Below are 17,489 nucleotides of genomic sequence, written 5' to 3' on the forward strand. Positions count from 1 at the left end.
TTTTTATCCACTTATTTTTATTTATTTCCATTGTTTTATCCCCATCTGTTATCCTATTTTCAACCATTTTTCCCACCAACGTCCCCTCCCCCACCCCATCCCCACAAGGACCATCTGTCACTTGTTCATAAAAACAAAAAAACTGCGGATGCTGGAAATACAAAACAAAAACAGAATTACCTGGAAAAACTCAGCAGGTCTGGCAGCATCGGCGGAGAAGTTTTCTTCTCCACCGATGCTGCCAGACCTGCTGAGTTTTTCCAGGTAATTCTGTTTTTGTTTTGTCACTTGTTCATGTTGTTCTTTCTAGAGTGCTTGCTTGCTATTAACACATTCTGCATTCTGACCTTAATGCCACCATCAGCATCTCCTTTAGCCAGTACCACTATCATTAACACCCCTTTGTCCATTGTCCATGGCATCTCTGGCAATCTCTCCTTTGCCTCCACCTATCACTGGCCTTCTATCCAGCTTCACCTCCTCCACCCCCCTTAAATAGTATAAATTTTCATTTTTACTTCTCTTTAGCTCTGAAGAAGAATCATAAGAACTCGAAACGTTAACTCTTTTTTCTCTCTCCACAGATGCTGTTAGACCTGCTGAGTTTTTCCAGCATTTTCTGTTTTTGTTCCGGACAATGTATATCAGCTCAAAGATCTGTTTGTTGCCAATTCCAAAGTGGCCCAAGGATCATGCTTGATTATTTTGGACACACCCTGCTCCATAAAATGGAGGCATTGTTCCTCGTCTGCCAATACTATCACATTGGCACCTGGTTATAATTTAGAATTTGTTAATGTCCATTTACCAGGATTTCAGCATTCCAAAACAAAGAATCACATTCTCTGATGTCATCCAAGAAGCATGGTTGCATGTCTTCAGGGTTTTCGGTCTCGACCTCGTGGATTAACTTTTGATTATCTGTGCGGTGCTGGGGTTTTGCCTTTCACAGTTTACCAAAGTGTCCCTCTTGGTTGCATTGCTCACAGGACATTGATTTTTCCTGCAAGGGCGCCTTGCACCACAGCACTGGCAAGGTTGCTTTACTGGGCAATTCAAGAATTGCTCTCCTTGACTTGGATGTGACCTGATATGGTGGACTGAGGGTTGTTTTCTGCCCCACAGTGTTCCCTCCCCTTAGGATGGTCCTGCATTGTTCAGATAACCCAGTCTAGCTAGCTGGATTGTCTGGTCTAGGGTAAGATCATCTTTAGCTTATAGGAGGTCAGAGAGTGAATCGTCTGCAACACCCACCATGATTCTGTCTTGGATGAGCTCAGATTTTAAATCGCCATATTCACATTCCACTGCCGGTCTGTAGAGATTGTTTATGAAAGAATCAACAGGCTCCCCAGGCAGTTGGACTCTCTTATTAAATTTGGCTCTTTCCAATATTTTATTGGATCTCAGGTTGAAATAAATGTCAAAGGATTTTAAAACATCATCAGATTTGGTAGATGACTCATCGATAGTTTGTCGTGAAATATTGTCATCTGCAATTGGCCCATTCGAGTAAGGAAGTATATTGACTTGTTCTGCTTCTGATTTTTTATTTAGACCTGTAACATTTTTGTACCTTAAAAATCTTTTCCTCCAAAGATTCCTATTCTGAGACTGTTCTGGGCCATGGATGAATCCCAGTGGAGCTGGAAGTGTGGAATTGTGATCCATTTTGAAGATTTTTAAAAGTGTGGGTGCAACTTTAAGAGAATACAGGCTTCCAAGATGACATTGCCATTTGCTGCTGAACAATGGCTTCCAGCGCTTGCTGGTTTTTGGCGGGTGTTTCAAAAGGGCACTTCTGCCTGAAGAAGAAGGGTCCGCAATGGCTGCATGGGTCAGCTGGCTGCTGACTTAATTTAATCAGCGGTATAATGTTGTGAGTTGGGATGCATAGAGAAGAACTGTAGGTTTGCTGTTTAGGAAATTGGATGGTCACGAGGTACCCGAAGTAGACAAAATGAATTTTTTTTTTCCTTTGCCGAACTCGGGAGCCATGTATTGAGACCCAGAGTCGGGGATCGAGTTGAGCGACAGGTTTCTTTCAAATGGCACTTCTGACTGGATGAATGATAAAGGGTTTCTCAGAACTGGCTGGGCTGGAATTTAAAAAAAACTCACCCTTCCAGGCTGTGAGCTTTGCTTGCTGAAGCTGGACTTCCAAGGGAGATTCAGTGAAGTCTTAAGCTGGAGTAAAACTTCTAGTAGTAGCCTCATCTCTCTCTGGAGCTTTTCCTTTCTGGTGAATTTTCTCCTCGTCTGTAGCACTAGTTGGGAGTTTGTTTCAGTTCAGAATCTGTTGAAGGTGTTCTTTTGTCTTAGTTTTTCTGCATTCCTGTGAGAATAAGCATTTTGATCCAGATGCTGCCACCATGAAGACTCCTCTTTGGACACCATGAAGTGGCTTTGTAGTCTTGAGTAAATTAACCTCAAATCTTTATTAACAACTCATAACTATATACACATATATAGTAGAGGTACAGGTATGGAGCTGACTTCATCCTGGGTCTTTACATATCTCTGTCCATTTATAGACTGGCCCTGTCTCTGTGCCTTCTTACATCAGTGTGTGGGCGATACTGTACTCAGTCCCACATTAACCCTGTATGTGCCAGACCCTACAACTACAACTACTGCCCATGTGGATAGGGTGCAGGGGCTGTCCTTGAATCATGTTACCTTTGAAACCCTTGCTCATTAAATAAACTATTTTTCTTTCTTTCTATTTGTACCGGATCTTGTTCTGTGGGACTCCTGGGGATTTTTCTTTGTCAGCAGGGTTTATGGCCAGAAATGTAAAGGATTAGACTGGCACTCTGCCTTGATTCTGGAGGTTCCACCTCTGCAGGCAGGTCAGAATGTGATATGTCTGTGTTTAGTTTGTTCTTTTAATCTGTTACAGGTTGAGATTGTGCATGTGCATCTTAAACTGTGATAGTTTACTTCAAGCCTCTCTCTCACTTGAAATTTTGCTGCACTTGTATCTGTGTTAAGGGATGTCTTAGCAATTATGTATTTTTTTAGTCAAATTAGGATCTCTGTGCAGAACTGAATAAAACTCAAAGCGATGTGACACTTCTGAAGTGTAGGAATGCTACTCAGTCTACAACCTTATTTCTTTTTTACTGGAAAAGATATTACTTCACATTGATTTTGAAATGTAACAGAAACAGATAAAATTGCTGTTAACATGCCAGGCAAAAAAAAAATAATTGTGGATTAAACAATACAGTCCATTTATTTCTGTATTGTTGTCAGGTCATCTTTTTTAAAAGAACTTTCTCCCTTGATGACTTTCTCCTGAAAACATTGACTGCTTGCATGGGGTATGGTTCTGCAGAACTAACATTCATGTGGTACCCCGCCCAAGTGCTCATTGTTCATATATGAGCTTGCCTAGGGAGTGTGAGCAGGTTTTACAATTTGAGAAAGAATCACATCCGAGCATCAACTTGTCCTCACCTGCTGTTTACATATGTGTCCTTTCCAGCAGAGTAACCATGACAGCGCACCCTGAGGAATTTAATCCTTCCAACCTTAGGAGCGCTGAGGTCAACTGTAATCCCTATCACCTCCTCGGCTGAGATCAGCTAATTTAGCGCAGGCCAGAGAATTAAGTTGAAACCATTCCTGACTTGTATAGCTCAGTCTCATTGCATGAACTCAATAAACCGTCAGAGGTCCTCAAATATTTGTTTTCATCTCTCTTCTAGCTGGGGTACAGTACCAATGGTTATTGCAACCCTTACAATCATAGAATGATTTAGAAAAAGAGGAAGCCATTCAGCTCATTGTCCCTGTGCCGGAGCTTTGGTGGAGCAATTCAATTAGTCACACTCCCCTTTCTCAGACCCCTGTCTTTTTTTCCCCCTTTAAGTATTAATCTGATTCCCATTTGAAAATTACTGTTGAATCTGCTTCCATCACCTTTTCAGGCATTCCAGATCACAACCTATTGCTTATGTCGCCTCTTGTTCTTTTGCCAAACACTGAATCTGTGTCCACTGGTTACCTACTGCCACTGGATACAGTTTAAGCAGATAAGAAGAAAGAGGAAAACAAGTAGGCCAAGTGTCCCCTTGAGCATGTTCTGTAAGTCAATAAAATCATGGTTGATGATCTACCTCAACTCCATTTTCTTGTCCTATCACCATAAATCTCATGTCCCTTACTATCTAAATTTCTGTCAATCTCAGTGCTGAATATATTCAATGACTGAGCATCTACAGCCCATTGGAGTAGAGAATTTCTAAAACTTACAACCCCGAGTGAAGAAATTTCTTCTCATCTTAGTCATAAATGGCCGCTCTCTTATCCTGAGACTATGACCACTGGTTCTATACTCTCCAGTCAGGGAAAACTGTTTCTCAGCATCTACCCCTGAAAAGCCCTTTAAGAACTTTATGGGCAGCATTTTCCCATCGGTGAGCTGGGGGCAGGGCCCACTCACCGACGCATAAAATGACGCACTCTGACACCGGGTGTGCATCCTGATGTGACCACTTGTCATTTACATTATCAGTTCAATGGGTGCACAGCTGACTTGGCTGTGTGCCTGCCGAACTGTCAAAGGCCTATTAAAAACTAATTAAAACAATTTAATGAGCTGCCCGTCCAACCTTAAGGTTGACGGGCAGGTGGAGAGCCCAGGCGGTCTTCACATATTTCATGGAACCTCATCCACGGGCGGGATGAGGTTTCATGAAGTGTTTAAAAAAATCAATAAAATATTTTCCAAAACTTCATTAACGTCCCAACTGAGGGGACATGTTTCAAAAGTTTAAAAATCCTTTATTTAAAAGTTTAACACTGAAATAAAAGTGCAAAAGAGTGCAGGGAACCACTCAGGGAATCCCCCCCCTCCCCCTGCCCGCACAGGAAGCGCACAGCGCTTCTGGGCAAGTGTCATGATGGGCGGGCCTTAATTGGCCCGGCCATGTAAAATGGCGGCGCGAACCCGATCGGGGGCACTGATTGGGTTCGCGCCCGCCCCTGCACAACCCCCTTGATGGGGGGGAAATTTCTGGCCTATGTTTCAGTGAAATGTTTGAATCATCTTTCATTCTTTTAAACTTTAAGGAATATAGGCCCATTCTATTCAATCTCTCCTCTTAGTACAACCCTTTCATCCCAGGAATCAATCTAGTGAATATTTGTTGTACTCAGTCTAAGCTAAGTATATCTTTCCTTATGTGCGGAGACCAAAACTGAATACAGCGCTCAAGATGTGTTCATGCCAAAGTCCTATACAATTGCAGCAAGACTTCATTATTCTTGTTCTCCAATGTCTTCTCCCCTCCCCCTTACAATAATAGCTAACATATTAATTATCTTATTAATATCTTGCTTTGCTAGCTGGTTTTGAACAATTCGAACCTTGATAATGGGCATCTTGACTTGGGAAAGGATGCTGCACTTGGACCGCCGTTTTTGCCACTGGATTTGGAGGGTCTTGTAAAGGCACTGCTGGTGGCACTTCTCCAGTGCTTTGAGGTGCCGGCTTTAAATTGCCCAAGTCTTTAAAGCTTAAAGGAGCACAGCAAACTATGATCTTAGTCTCAAATTTGAGATCTTGGTCCTCAAATCTCTTTTCCTCAGGCTGGCCAAAGGCTGGGCTGGCACATTGGAGGCAATGATGAATTTTGTCATCTATGTCTGCATTTGTCAAGATGAGGCTCCCAAGATGACTCCCTGGGGAGCTCCTCACTTTGTCTATCTGTGACTATCAGCTGCCATCCAATGGTCTTTCTCCCACTGCATAAAAACATTTATTAGTCTTTCACCTTTTGAAAATTATGCTTCTTTTCTATTCTTCCTACCGAAATGGATAATTTCACATTTCCCCAAGTTATACTCCATCTGCCAGCTTCTTGCCCACTCACATAGCATACCTATATCTCTTTGCAGCCTCTTTGTGTCCTCACAACTTACTTTCTCATCCAGTTCTATATCATTAGAAAACTCGGATACATTAAAATCTCAGTTCCCTTATGTAAGTCAATGATATGGATTGTAAATAGTTGACCCAATGATCCTAGGAGTACCTCACTAGTTAGAACTTGCAAACCCAAAGTTAATGAATATATTGAATGTATTCAAAGAAGAAACGTCACCGGGTCTGGATGGAATGGAATCCTACTTTATTGAGGGAAGGGTCAAAATTGTGGATCACAAAATTCTCCTTAGATATGGGCATAGTGCCAGAGGACTGAAGGATTGCAAATATTATACTCTTTTTCTAAAAAGGGAAGAGTGATAAACCTAATTTAATTTCTCCTTATTTACTCTATTAAAACCTTTCATAACTTTGAACACCGCTATCAAATCTCCGGTTTGCCTTCTCTGGTTTAAGGAGATCAACCCTAGTGTCCCAAGTCTCTCCACATAATTGAAGTTCCTCATCCATCTTACCTTTCTAGTAAATCACTTCTAACCCTCTCTAAGGCTTTGACATACTTTCTAAAATATGAATTGGAAGATTGTGATCAAAGCCTCCACAAATTCCCCGGGTAAAGTAGGATTCCATTCCATCCATTTCCTCTTTGAGTGCTGTCAATATGGTGTCTGGAATTGAGCATAATACTCCAGCAGAGGCCTAATCATTGTTTTAAAAAGGTTCAGCATAATGTCCTTGCTTTTGAATTCTACACCCTTATTTATCAAGTCAAGGATCTCATTTTTTAAACAGCCTCCTCAACGTGGTCTGCCACCTTCAAAGATTTGTGGGTCCATACACTCTCAGGTCCCTTTGTTCTTCCCCACTTTTTCATATTCATTTATGGGATGTAGGCGTTGCTGGCAAGGCCAGCATTTATTGCCCATCCCTAATTGCCCTTGAGCCTTTAAAATTGTACCATTTAATTTATATTGCCTCTACTCATTCTTTCAAACAAAATGTATCACATCACACTTCTTTGTGCTAAATTTCATCTGCCATATGTCTGTCTATTTCACCAGACTGTCCTTGTTCTCCTGAAAGCTGTTGCTATCCTCCTCATTGTTTACTACATTTCCATTACATCCGCAAACTTAGAAAATCTAAGTAACCACGGGAGATAGTTCAATATTTTTGATGGAACTGTAAATTTATATTCTAAACTATAGTTGTACAAAAATTATTCATTTCCCCTTTCTGGTTAGTATCCTTCAGAATTACTGATCTTACTTTGCAACAAGTTTTTTCTGTTTGAAGTTATATCTTTTTTGCCAAGATGATCAGCCTCAACCTGAATTCAAATATAGTGTTGGTGTGCTGTGGTGTTAGGGTGCAGGTTTGTACCTATACTTTTCCACTACTCAAGCTTCCACCTTCAACCAGGAAGCTGAGTCAGTTGGGCCATGCTTGAGTCCTGAAGTAAGTGAATATAGAATAGCCGTGAGGCTGAAAACAAAGAAGAGGAACCAGCTGCATGTAGAGCCTGACAGGAGACTGAAGCTCTCCAGCTTAGAAATAGATATTACCTCATGAGAGTTTCATTGGAAGCTGCACAATTCTTCACATTAATTCTGCTAGAAGTTTGAGAACCACTGAACTAGACCAACATCAGGGTGCTAGAATTGGTCTTAGCCCTGCCTTGTGCTGGGTGGGGTGTGATAAAAAGTACTCGTGGGTTCTGCTCATTATCATTATTCAGTCATTTGTGCTGGAAAATGTGCATTAGTGAAAACAGAATCAAGCTAGACTGTGATGCTTCCTAAGTCATGTAGCTTAACAACACACACTTGGTGTAAATACTAGAGGGTCATTAAACTATATCTCATCAAGGGTCAGCAACTTCAGAAAACAAAGATTGAGAAAAGAAATGTTATTATAGTCATATTAAATAAAAATAATTAATGTTAAAATGCAAACCAGTATTTTTTGCAACAGGAAGCTTCCCAAAACTAAAAACTACAGCTAAAGGCCTAAATAGCCAAGTGGTTATGGTACTGGGTTTGTAACCCCAAGATGAAAAGTTCAAATCTCACAATGGCAAACTATGAAACAATGTAACTCCATCTGAAACAGATGGAGATGTGTTTGTACTCGAAAGTTACAAATAAAGGATTTTGAGTGTATTCACAAGTTTTCATTTTAGGATGTTCATTGTTACTTAAATAGAAATTGACAAATCTAACTAGGTACATTCAATGCCAAACCACAAAATAATCAAAAATAGTCTGTATTCTAACCACCAGAGGGCCACAGATTCACTTTATAAAATAAAAGAAAATGGGTGAAACTATTTTACAAACATTCCCTTTTAAGGAGAAACTTGCAACTATGCTTTGGAATGCTGCAGGTCACTACTTTAAAAAATTCAGGATTTAATACAAATTCAGCCCTTTACAGTAGAGCAAATAAATGACACTGCAATTTAGAAGGAAAGATGGATAGTGTGATACATTATCTGGAATTTTTTTTCAAAAATTTGCTTCCTCTCAATTTTTCCACTCCTAACCTGAAGTTGAGCATTGCAGTTCCAAGGCATCACTCAGCTTTCACTACCTGGCTCCAGTGCCTATTCTTCATGTTTGAATCCAAAATCATAAAGGAGATCACAGACAACATGATCCTGTTGTCGTGCTGCAGCTAGAGGCACACTTTTCATTATTTCATATTTGCTAGTCTGTCACACTCGCTTTTCAAATCTCGTCATTATTGTACTTAACTAGACCACACGGCGATTTTTCCTCCTCTTTTCCTGCTGTTGATTCCTCTCATCATAGTTGTATTTGCATTCCAAAATACAGCTGAATTGGTGGATGACAGGATATTTAGACAACTTCTCCCATGCCAACCTGGGGCAAAATGTGTATGGAGAAAGCTGCAGCTGAATTGTGACTCTCAGATATACACCCATTTCTGTTCCTCAACACTTAGCTGGGCTCCTCACTACTGCCGGATCACTCACTACATGGATAGTATAACAGGCCAGACAAAGTTAATCTTGAAACCTGATTCCCTATTCTGTGCTGCAGCTCAACAATGTACTGTTCGATAGGGATATCCAAATTTGACTCCTTTCTTGTTGGTTTGTAGGCAACCTTTTAATTGTCCCAGAATATTGAAACTCTACCAGCTATTCCACAGAGAAATAATATTGTAGTGTGGAGACTGTACATCAATGCAGTCAGCCCACGAAACTACAGTACAAGAGCAAGCAAGTGTTTAGAAATACAGAATCTATTAGGTAGAAATCTCAATAAGTAAAAACATACTAGTCCAGTTGAACTGTACACAGGTTTCATTTCAAAAACCAAAGATTGTTCAAAATCAAAGTTCCTCTGTGGTTGATAAGTATCTGGTGAGTTTTTCCTCCACAAAGACGTGACCAGTTGCTAACGTGTGGTTTCTGCTGTCACTTTCTCAAAATGACAGCTGCAGGCGTGTTTTGGATCAACGTTACTCAGTACAGTAATTAAATTATTAGGTGTCAGAATGGCTTGTAGGTTGCACTTTCATCTCTGAGGCTATTTTGATTGGGCCAATAAGGGAGACACTGAGTTGTGTCAGTGCCACTGCACAAGAACCAGCATAACTAGCATATCTTTTAGGGCACCACTAATATAGTAAGTGAATGAGTGGTCCAAATAAAAGAATTAATTTTAATCAATTAGAATATGTTATGAATTCAATTCATTGGGGAGCATTTTCGGCCAGGCGAGTGGGGGCGGGGCCCACTAACTGAGGCGTAAAATGAAGCAGGGTGACGTTGGGAGTGTGTCCGAGTTGGCTGTGCACCCGACAACTGTCAAACGCCTGTTAAGGCCATTGATTAACTAATTAAGGCTATTGAGAAAGCTGCCTGTCCAACCTTAAGGTTGGCGGGCAGGTGAAGAGCCCAGGCAGCCTTCGCATTTTTCATGGAACCTCATCCACGGGCGAGATGAGGTTTCATGAAGGGTTTATAAATTAAATAACTTGTTTCATTAAAGTTCATTAACATGTTTCAGCTCATGTGACACTGTCACAACATGTCTTAAGTTTTTGTTCTTTATTAAAAGTTTTTAAACTTAAAACTTAAAGGTGCCTCAGGGAGATTTCTGCACTCTTTCGCCACTACCCTGCCTTAATTGGCCCACCCATGTAAAATGGTGGCGTGGACCCGATCGGATCAGCTTCCGCCGCCGCACAACACCCCCGACGGGGGGAAAATTCTCTCCATTGTGTCCCTGGGTGCTAAATTAGCAGTCTGTGGAGATTGTAATATTTAAGGTACGGGATGTTTCAATATTTGTTACATTTGTTCTTGCCTAGTAATAGGGGTGGAACTTTCTTGCAGGGTTGTGATAGGTCACTAGGTCAGTTCAATGGTCAGTGAACAGTTCTTCTTGAGGGAGATAGTTTTGGGGAGTCAGCCAGCCAATAAGTGCCACAGAAATAGGTGTTTATGATATGTGTTTATTTTTATATTTCTGTGTTTATGTGTATATTCTGTGTAGGTAAAGGTAAGCTGTGTCTGTGTGTGTCCAGGGTTAATCAAAGGTGAGGTTGTTGGTGTCAAATTGTCTGTAGAATCTAAGGGATGAAAGACTATAGGTGTTATCTTCTTGAATTTTGTAATGAAGCCTTATGATGGGTCTTAACTTACAAGGAAACAGAGTAGATCTGAAATTTGCATTGGGGATAAGTTTTGAAATTGATTTGTAGCTGTTGCGTTACAAAGGGGTCTCAAAGGTACTAAAGAACATTTGCATTGTACAGGAGATTTGTGAGTAAACGGGCAGACATTTTAAATTTTATTGACCCAAAATAGAGGTAAAATAGGAAAATGAAAGTTTTTGATATTTGGGAACCTGAGTTTTCAAAGGGGTATTTAAAGACAATGGAGAGCTAAGATGAAAAGAGTGAAAAAGTATTATGTGAACAGGTTTTCAGCTGTAGGGAATTGATGTGGGGGAAGTCCCACTGAAAGCCAGCTCCTGTGTTTTGAAGTGTGCTGAAAAGCTGTGAAAGTCTTTTTTAATTGAAGAAAGCAACTCAGTTTTGGGCCAGGAGAGTATTTGTCCTGAGAAAGTTTGTTTTGAATCTCCCTTTGGAAAAACCACATCAGCGTGGATTTGTTCTAAGAAGTCGTAGATTGTACTCCTGTTTAAAGTAAAAGCAATTTCTTGGTTTGGGTAATATTTCCTGGATTTTATGGTTAAGAATCTATAAGGGTTGTGGCCAAAAAGATAGTTTAATTGTGCACCTTTGATAAAGCATTTTGGGGGTTACTTTGTAAGATTTCTTTATAACTGTGTATCTTTTATCTTGTCCATTTAAGTTTTATCTTTTTAATAAACAGTTTAATTCTTCAAATTTTTATAAGTTATCGCTGGAGTCCTGTGCTTTTGTGTTCAGTAGCATTCCCTCTGTTTCTACAATACAAAGCAAAATTATGATCAGATGAGATGGATTTCAATTTGAGACCTGGCTTGTTCAGCATTAACATCAGCTGTGGTCGTAACACAGGAACAGACAGAGGTCCCAGTTAAGTTGGGTTAAGAAGTTAGAGAAAGGACTCTGGAAATCAGACTTAAGTAAAGACAGCCGTTTGGAACAGTGGTGTTCTGCTTGGCATGGCCATAGATCTTAAAGTGTGCTTGTAAGGTAGTGAATGAATGTATTTGGCCATCCAGGGAAAATGAATCTCAGAAGGCAAAACTGAATACCTGTGAGCTGGGCCATCATTAAAGCATTCGAATGGGAGTGACATTTGGAGAGAATTCCAAGGCAGGATCTTCAAACATGGAGATTGGAAACCCCCATGAGAAAGACCAAGTTTGTGACATTGGTTGGCACACACGTCAGACATCTGGGTGGGGTGTTGAGAAATCCATGGAATCTGACTTCATACTTACCCTGAATATTAGAGTATAATAGAGATTTGTAAATTGTTTTATCTTTCTGAACTTGTATAGTAAAGTTTGTTTTTGTTTGTTCAAAACCCGTGGTACCTTGTAGCTTTATTCCAAAAGCAGGTGTCTTGAATCTCAGCCTTTATATAGTTTAAACAAAATGTTATTTGTCCCTAACCGGATCTCCCCCCATGACCCAGGGTCTGGCCAAGGATTGTAACAAATGTCATTACTGGCGTGTATAAACAATCCATGCCTACATTGCCTGTTGGTCACAGAGGGTTCACACCTTGGAGTCAGACATTCTGGTTCAAGCCAGAGAAATGGGATTAGAGTATAAAGTTTTGGGTTATGGAACAAGCACTGACAAAGTTACAATTCCATGATTTTACATCACATTCCAAGACTTGAGCACTTCATCTGTGTGCTCACTCCAGTGCAGCAATGGTAGAAGGGTACTGTATTGGAGGTGCCTTCTTATCGTGTCCATGGACAGTCTATACATGGTCCAGCCAGAACTGGACACATTTTTGCACCTTGTTGTTGAATTTGGCAAGATCTGCAACAGTGCAGGGTTCCTCTAGCGATAGACATTGCAGGAGATGTTGCATAGTCTGTGGCTCAGTTCCACATTCACAAGTTGTCGGGCTGGTTGTATATGCCCATTTGCTTAGCGACACCTTTGAACGACCTACACCAGTCCTAAGTCTGTTAAAACTTGGAGGTGCCAAACACTTGAGATGAGATTTTAAATTGAAGTTCCAATCTACTTTTAGTTCTCAAGTTCCAACATCTGCAGTGTGTTGCTTTTTATAATTCCAGGCCATAGTTTCTTTTGTTAGTGATTGTAAATTATCTGTATTTTGAGAAGTAGTTCAGTCAAGTATTTCCCATTTGCCTATTACAAAAGCAAAATACTGCAGATGCTGGGAATCTGAAATAAAAACAGAAAATGCCACAATTCCTCAGAGAACTGGAAGCATCTGTGGAGAGAAACTGAGTTAACATATCAGGTCGATGACCTTTCATTTGATGCTTGCAGTCCTGCTGAGTATTTCCCGCATATTCTGGTTTTATTTCTCTTTTGTCTGTTCGCCCACAGGTGCGTCATAATCATTCAGAGTTGCAGAAAAGAGTACTGTTATGTCAATAAGGCATGAAAAGAAATCCAAAACTGTACGTATCAAAGCTTTATTCTTCTTTGATATTTTTAAAATGGACTTTCTGCTGAACCAAAAAGTTTCTGCTACGAGTCACATAACCACAGGATTGGCCCTTTGTTCTGGAAGCTACCAACAGGAGTTACAAGAACCAAAAAATCCTCCTCTCATCATCATGGAATCTCACACCCAATTGTAAGAACATTATAATCATGAAACCAGGGGACTTGCAGATCAAAATTTGTTATTCCTGCAGAGTTGTTAACAAACCCATCTCACATCTGGGACTGTCCAGGTCCATTTCAAAAAGGGACCATTGAGGGGACAATGGATGCCATTTGCATCTTGATAAGCTTATCCCTCTTGTGGAGTCAAGAAGGCTTCCCGACACAAGAACTTCTTGATGGATGGTAACTCTTGCAAAGGCTAATGGCTGGGACAACATCAGTACTGAAACCAACAGTCCCCGACAATTGATAAACATCTCTTTTGACATCATTATGGAGAAAGAAGGTCACATGACTCAAGTGACCATTTTGAAATCTCTATATTCCTTTCACAGAATCACATAGTGCAGAAGAGTCTGCACCAACACGTGAGAAACACCTGATCTACCTACCTAATCTCATTTACCAGCACTTGGCCCATAGCCTTGAATATTATGGCATGCCAAGTGCTCATCCAGGTACTTTTTAAAGGATGTGAGGCAACTCCACCACCCTCCCAGGCAGCGCATTCCAGACCGTCACTACCCTTTGGGTAAAAAAGTTTTTCCTCACATTCCCTCCTAAACCTCCTGCCCCTCACCTTGAACTTATGACTCGACCAACTACTTCAGAGAGAACAGAATGTCACACCTAAAAGGTGTGACACGGCCTACTTCGGACAGAGGCACTTCAAAAGAAACAAAACAATGCAAACCGAACTGTAATCTCCTGTGGTTGCGAAGGTAATGGAAAATTATGACCATCTCAGCTGAAACCACCTCCTGTTGGGTTATATCCCAGACTATGAACATGAACTGAGTTGAAAATAAAACAGATTTGGGCGAAAGACATGTTTGTTTTTTCCCCTTCCAGGAATAGACAAAGAAAGGGGTTTAAAAATGCCAACTGCAAGCCTATTCCTGTGTACTTGTCTGGTATTCTGTTCTGGTGTGTGTGCGCTGTGAAGGTCACAGCTGAAGAACATCAGCTGGGCACCCCTGCGCTTGCAGGTAAAAAGATCTCCCTCTGATTGCTGAAAGCAAGTCACAAGTCAGCAAAGCCACAGTTGAAAAGGAAACAGGACAACTCCTTTCAGCTAACCTGCAGAATCAAGAAGCTCCAAAAGAACCGCTCAACTGTCTATGTCAGTTCTACTGGAATCACCCCAAGTTAAGGTCTGCAACTTTCCACCATCTACTCCTCATGGACAAGCCAAAGGACTGATTCGTGTATCTTTTTAACTTTTATTTTTGGACTCAATTTCTCATTTTTAATCTGGTGTGTTTTTATTTTTTCTTGTATTTAGTAACGAATAAACACTCTTTCTTTGATTCAAGACAGCCTGGTTAAATTGGCTCCTTTTAAAATATACATTTGGACTAGGAAAAGGTATCCACAAGGGAAGAGATCCTTTTTGGTCTTGTTGCGACCAAACTGGGCGGGCGGGGGGGGGGGCGGCGGTGGGTGGTGGTTGAATAAAGAAGGGGAGTTCATCCCTTTTCACCCAGGAGCATAACTATTTGGGGCTACTTGTCCAGGATCATAACAAATTGGGGGACCTTGCCAGAGAACCCACCTTAACAGGCTAAACCATAATTATATCCAGATCTATAGCAAAGCTGAAAGTGCTGGGCAAACACAGCAGGTCTGGCAGCATGTGTGGAGAGATAAAGAGACTTAAGTTTCGAGTTCAATCTTCAGACCAGAGGATATGGGCTAACTTCAATTTTCTTTGTAGAGTCAACAGGGTAATAGATGAAAAACTAGGGTGAATGAAGAAAGAGGAAAGGGACTAGAGAAGGATTACGTAGGGCAGGAAAATCAAAGATTGGCGGCGTAGTGAAAACAAAGAGGGTATGTTAACATGTGTAAAACATACAGCATTAATAATTTCCCTAAGATAAAAGCAAAATACTGGGGAAGCTGGAAATTTGAAACAAAAACAGGAAATGCTGGAAAAACTCAGCAGATCTAACAGCATCTGTGGAGAGAAAAACAGAGTTAACGTTTCGAGTCCGTATGACTTCTTCAGAGCTTCAGAATTAATAATTTCCCACTGTTTTCCCGTTCTATAGTGATTTAATTGTATATTTCTGCAATTTTTCATAGGCATTGACCCACTGCCAATTTAGACAGTTAGGTGGTTTAAAGAATTCGGTAGGGAAAATTTCAACTCAAGGTTACAATTTTTACTTTGTCCTCATTTCCGGCTAATCGAGATGTACAGTTTGCTATTGGCGTGATGGATTATGCAGCATAAGTTAATTTTAAAAAACTGTTTTTTGGAAAGGCGGCAGATTACAAATGTGAGTGAACGGACTGAAAATAATAAAATAATCAGTCAGTTGCGAATTGAGTTTACTCTGTGTACAGGAAAGGAAGATTAATATTGCAGCTTTCGCATCTTATAAAAAAATGCAAAAGTTGTTTAAGCAGGAAATACGTAATTTTTTTGTTAAAAAAATGAAAAATTAGCAATGAAAGCGTTAAAGCTAGCTCTTCTGAACATTTAAATCTCCTTTTAAAATAATAGGTTAGTTTCTTTATCTGATAATGACCTGTTCGAATTGACCGTAAATCCCCTGACGATTCCCTCAATCTGTTGCAGTTTCCCGGCGCGCGCCAAAATTTGAAAATCGCGCTTTCGGTTGGGCGCGCGGGCTGCCTGAGGGGGCGTGTTCATATATGATTGATGGTTAACCGCCGTTGCCCGGACCAATCAGCGTTGGGACAGGCAGCCGGCGGTGTATCGGGTCCACGCGCACGGCATGCTGGGATTTGTAGTCTACCTGGTCTTAGCCCTGGGGCCGCAGAATACAAACTTCAACTGATGGAGAAAATTCATGGCTGTCGATGATGCAAGGCAATAACAAACGTTGTGATCTGAGGAGGCCGGTGGTCAATGCCCTGGAAAACAGTAGAAAAGGCGTAAATTAATAGGACTACAATTCCCGGCATGCATCGCATCAAAGTCCTCCCTCACTACCCCCCCCCCCCCCCTCCCTCCCCAACCCGGTCGACGGCCACATGATAGCGGCGCCATTTTCTAGTTCATTGAATAAAAGGGGTTTGGCAGCACGGTTCTTTAAGGATCGGTACGAGACTGAACTATTATTAAACCAGGTAATTACCGGAAAGTTTTTTTAGCCATGTCAACCACTCCGGCCCAAAAGCATACGCGGGCCAGTGCGGCCCAAACGCCTCTGAGCCCGACTCGGATCACCAGAATTCAGGAGAAAGAAGAGCTGAAGAATCTCAATGACCGCCTGGCCGTCTACATCGACAAGGTGCGCTCCCTGGAGTGCGAGAATAGCGTTCTGCAGCTTAAGATATCCGAGAAGGAAGAGGTGACGACCCGTGAGTTGACCGGCATCAAGGCCATGTACGAGACCGAGCTGGCGGACACTCGGAGGCTGCTAGACGAAACGGCCCGGGAAAAGGCGAAGCTGCAGATCGAACTGGGGAAGAGCAAGGCGGAGCTGGATGAACTCGGCAAAAAGTAAAGTAGCATATGTAATGCCAGCCTTAACATGAACTTGCCTAACTGTCTGTTGGTGTAAAACTGCATCTTTCCACGTGTTTTTTCTCCATACCGTTTATTGAGGTTCAGTTGTCAACCTACACGGTGTAACTGCTTTGAGGAGAGAGTAAAATGAGTCTTTTGTACCTGTAAAAGTTTCATTTTTGTGTATTTTTAATATAAAAATTCCCTTACTATTTTTTAACTAGCTATTTAAATATTTTTGAAATTCACACTTTGTTTAAAATTGTTAATCACCTATTCCCGACAGGCAAACATTGCCTATGTACAAGTCCATCCCCTTTCCCTGACTGTACTGTAAACATCAATTAACTCTTATTGGTTATATCAGTTACCTTAGTATAATCTGTAATAATTTTATAGAAGTGTTTAGTTTGAGCTTCCTTAACTGCTAATTGTGTAAGTTGTAGGAATGTTTCGCTGCCCATCTTTGTGATCAAACTATTACTGTTACTGAGCTACTATTGACCAAGACTGACCCTTTAAATGCTGCTTTGTGATGTATATTTGATAGAAGCATAATAGGGGACTGAGTAGACTATATAGCTTTTTGATTAATAAGATTGTGGTGGCCGTCTTCCTCTGTTCCACATTCCCACCCTATCTCCATATCCCTTTGTTCCCTAAGTGCCCAACAAATCTATCAGTCCCTTCGACAGAACTTGAGTTCGAGTCCAAGAAAGAGTTGAAATATAAGCTGGTTTAAGGTGTGTGTGTGTGTGTGTGTGTGTGTGTGTGTGTGGGGGGGGGGGGGGGGGA

General features: G+C 41.1%; 1 protein-coding gene across 1 annotated transcript in view; it reads left to right on the top strand.

The window, feature by feature from the left end:
* Positions 1-16,210: 16,210 nt before the first annotated feature.
* Positions 16,211-17,489, top strand: part of lmnb2 (lamin B2) — a 28,016-nt gene continuing 26,737 nt past the window's right edge. The window contains exon 1 of the mRNA XM_041203776.1: positions 16,211-16,688. Coding sequence (XP_041059710.1) covers positions 16,339-16,688 — 350 coding nt within the window. The 5' untranslated portion in view covers positions 16,211-16,338. The remainder of the gene's footprint in view (positions 16,689-17,489) is intronic.

The sequence above is a fragment of the Carcharodon carcharias genome, chromosome 14, assembly GCF_017639515.1.
Source record: "Carcharodon carcharias isolate sCarCar2 chromosome 14, sCarCar2.pri, whole genome shotgun sequence".
NCBI classification, from domain to species: Eukaryota; Metazoa; Chordata; class Chondrichthyes; order Lamniformes; family Lamnidae; genus Carcharodon; species Carcharodon carcharias.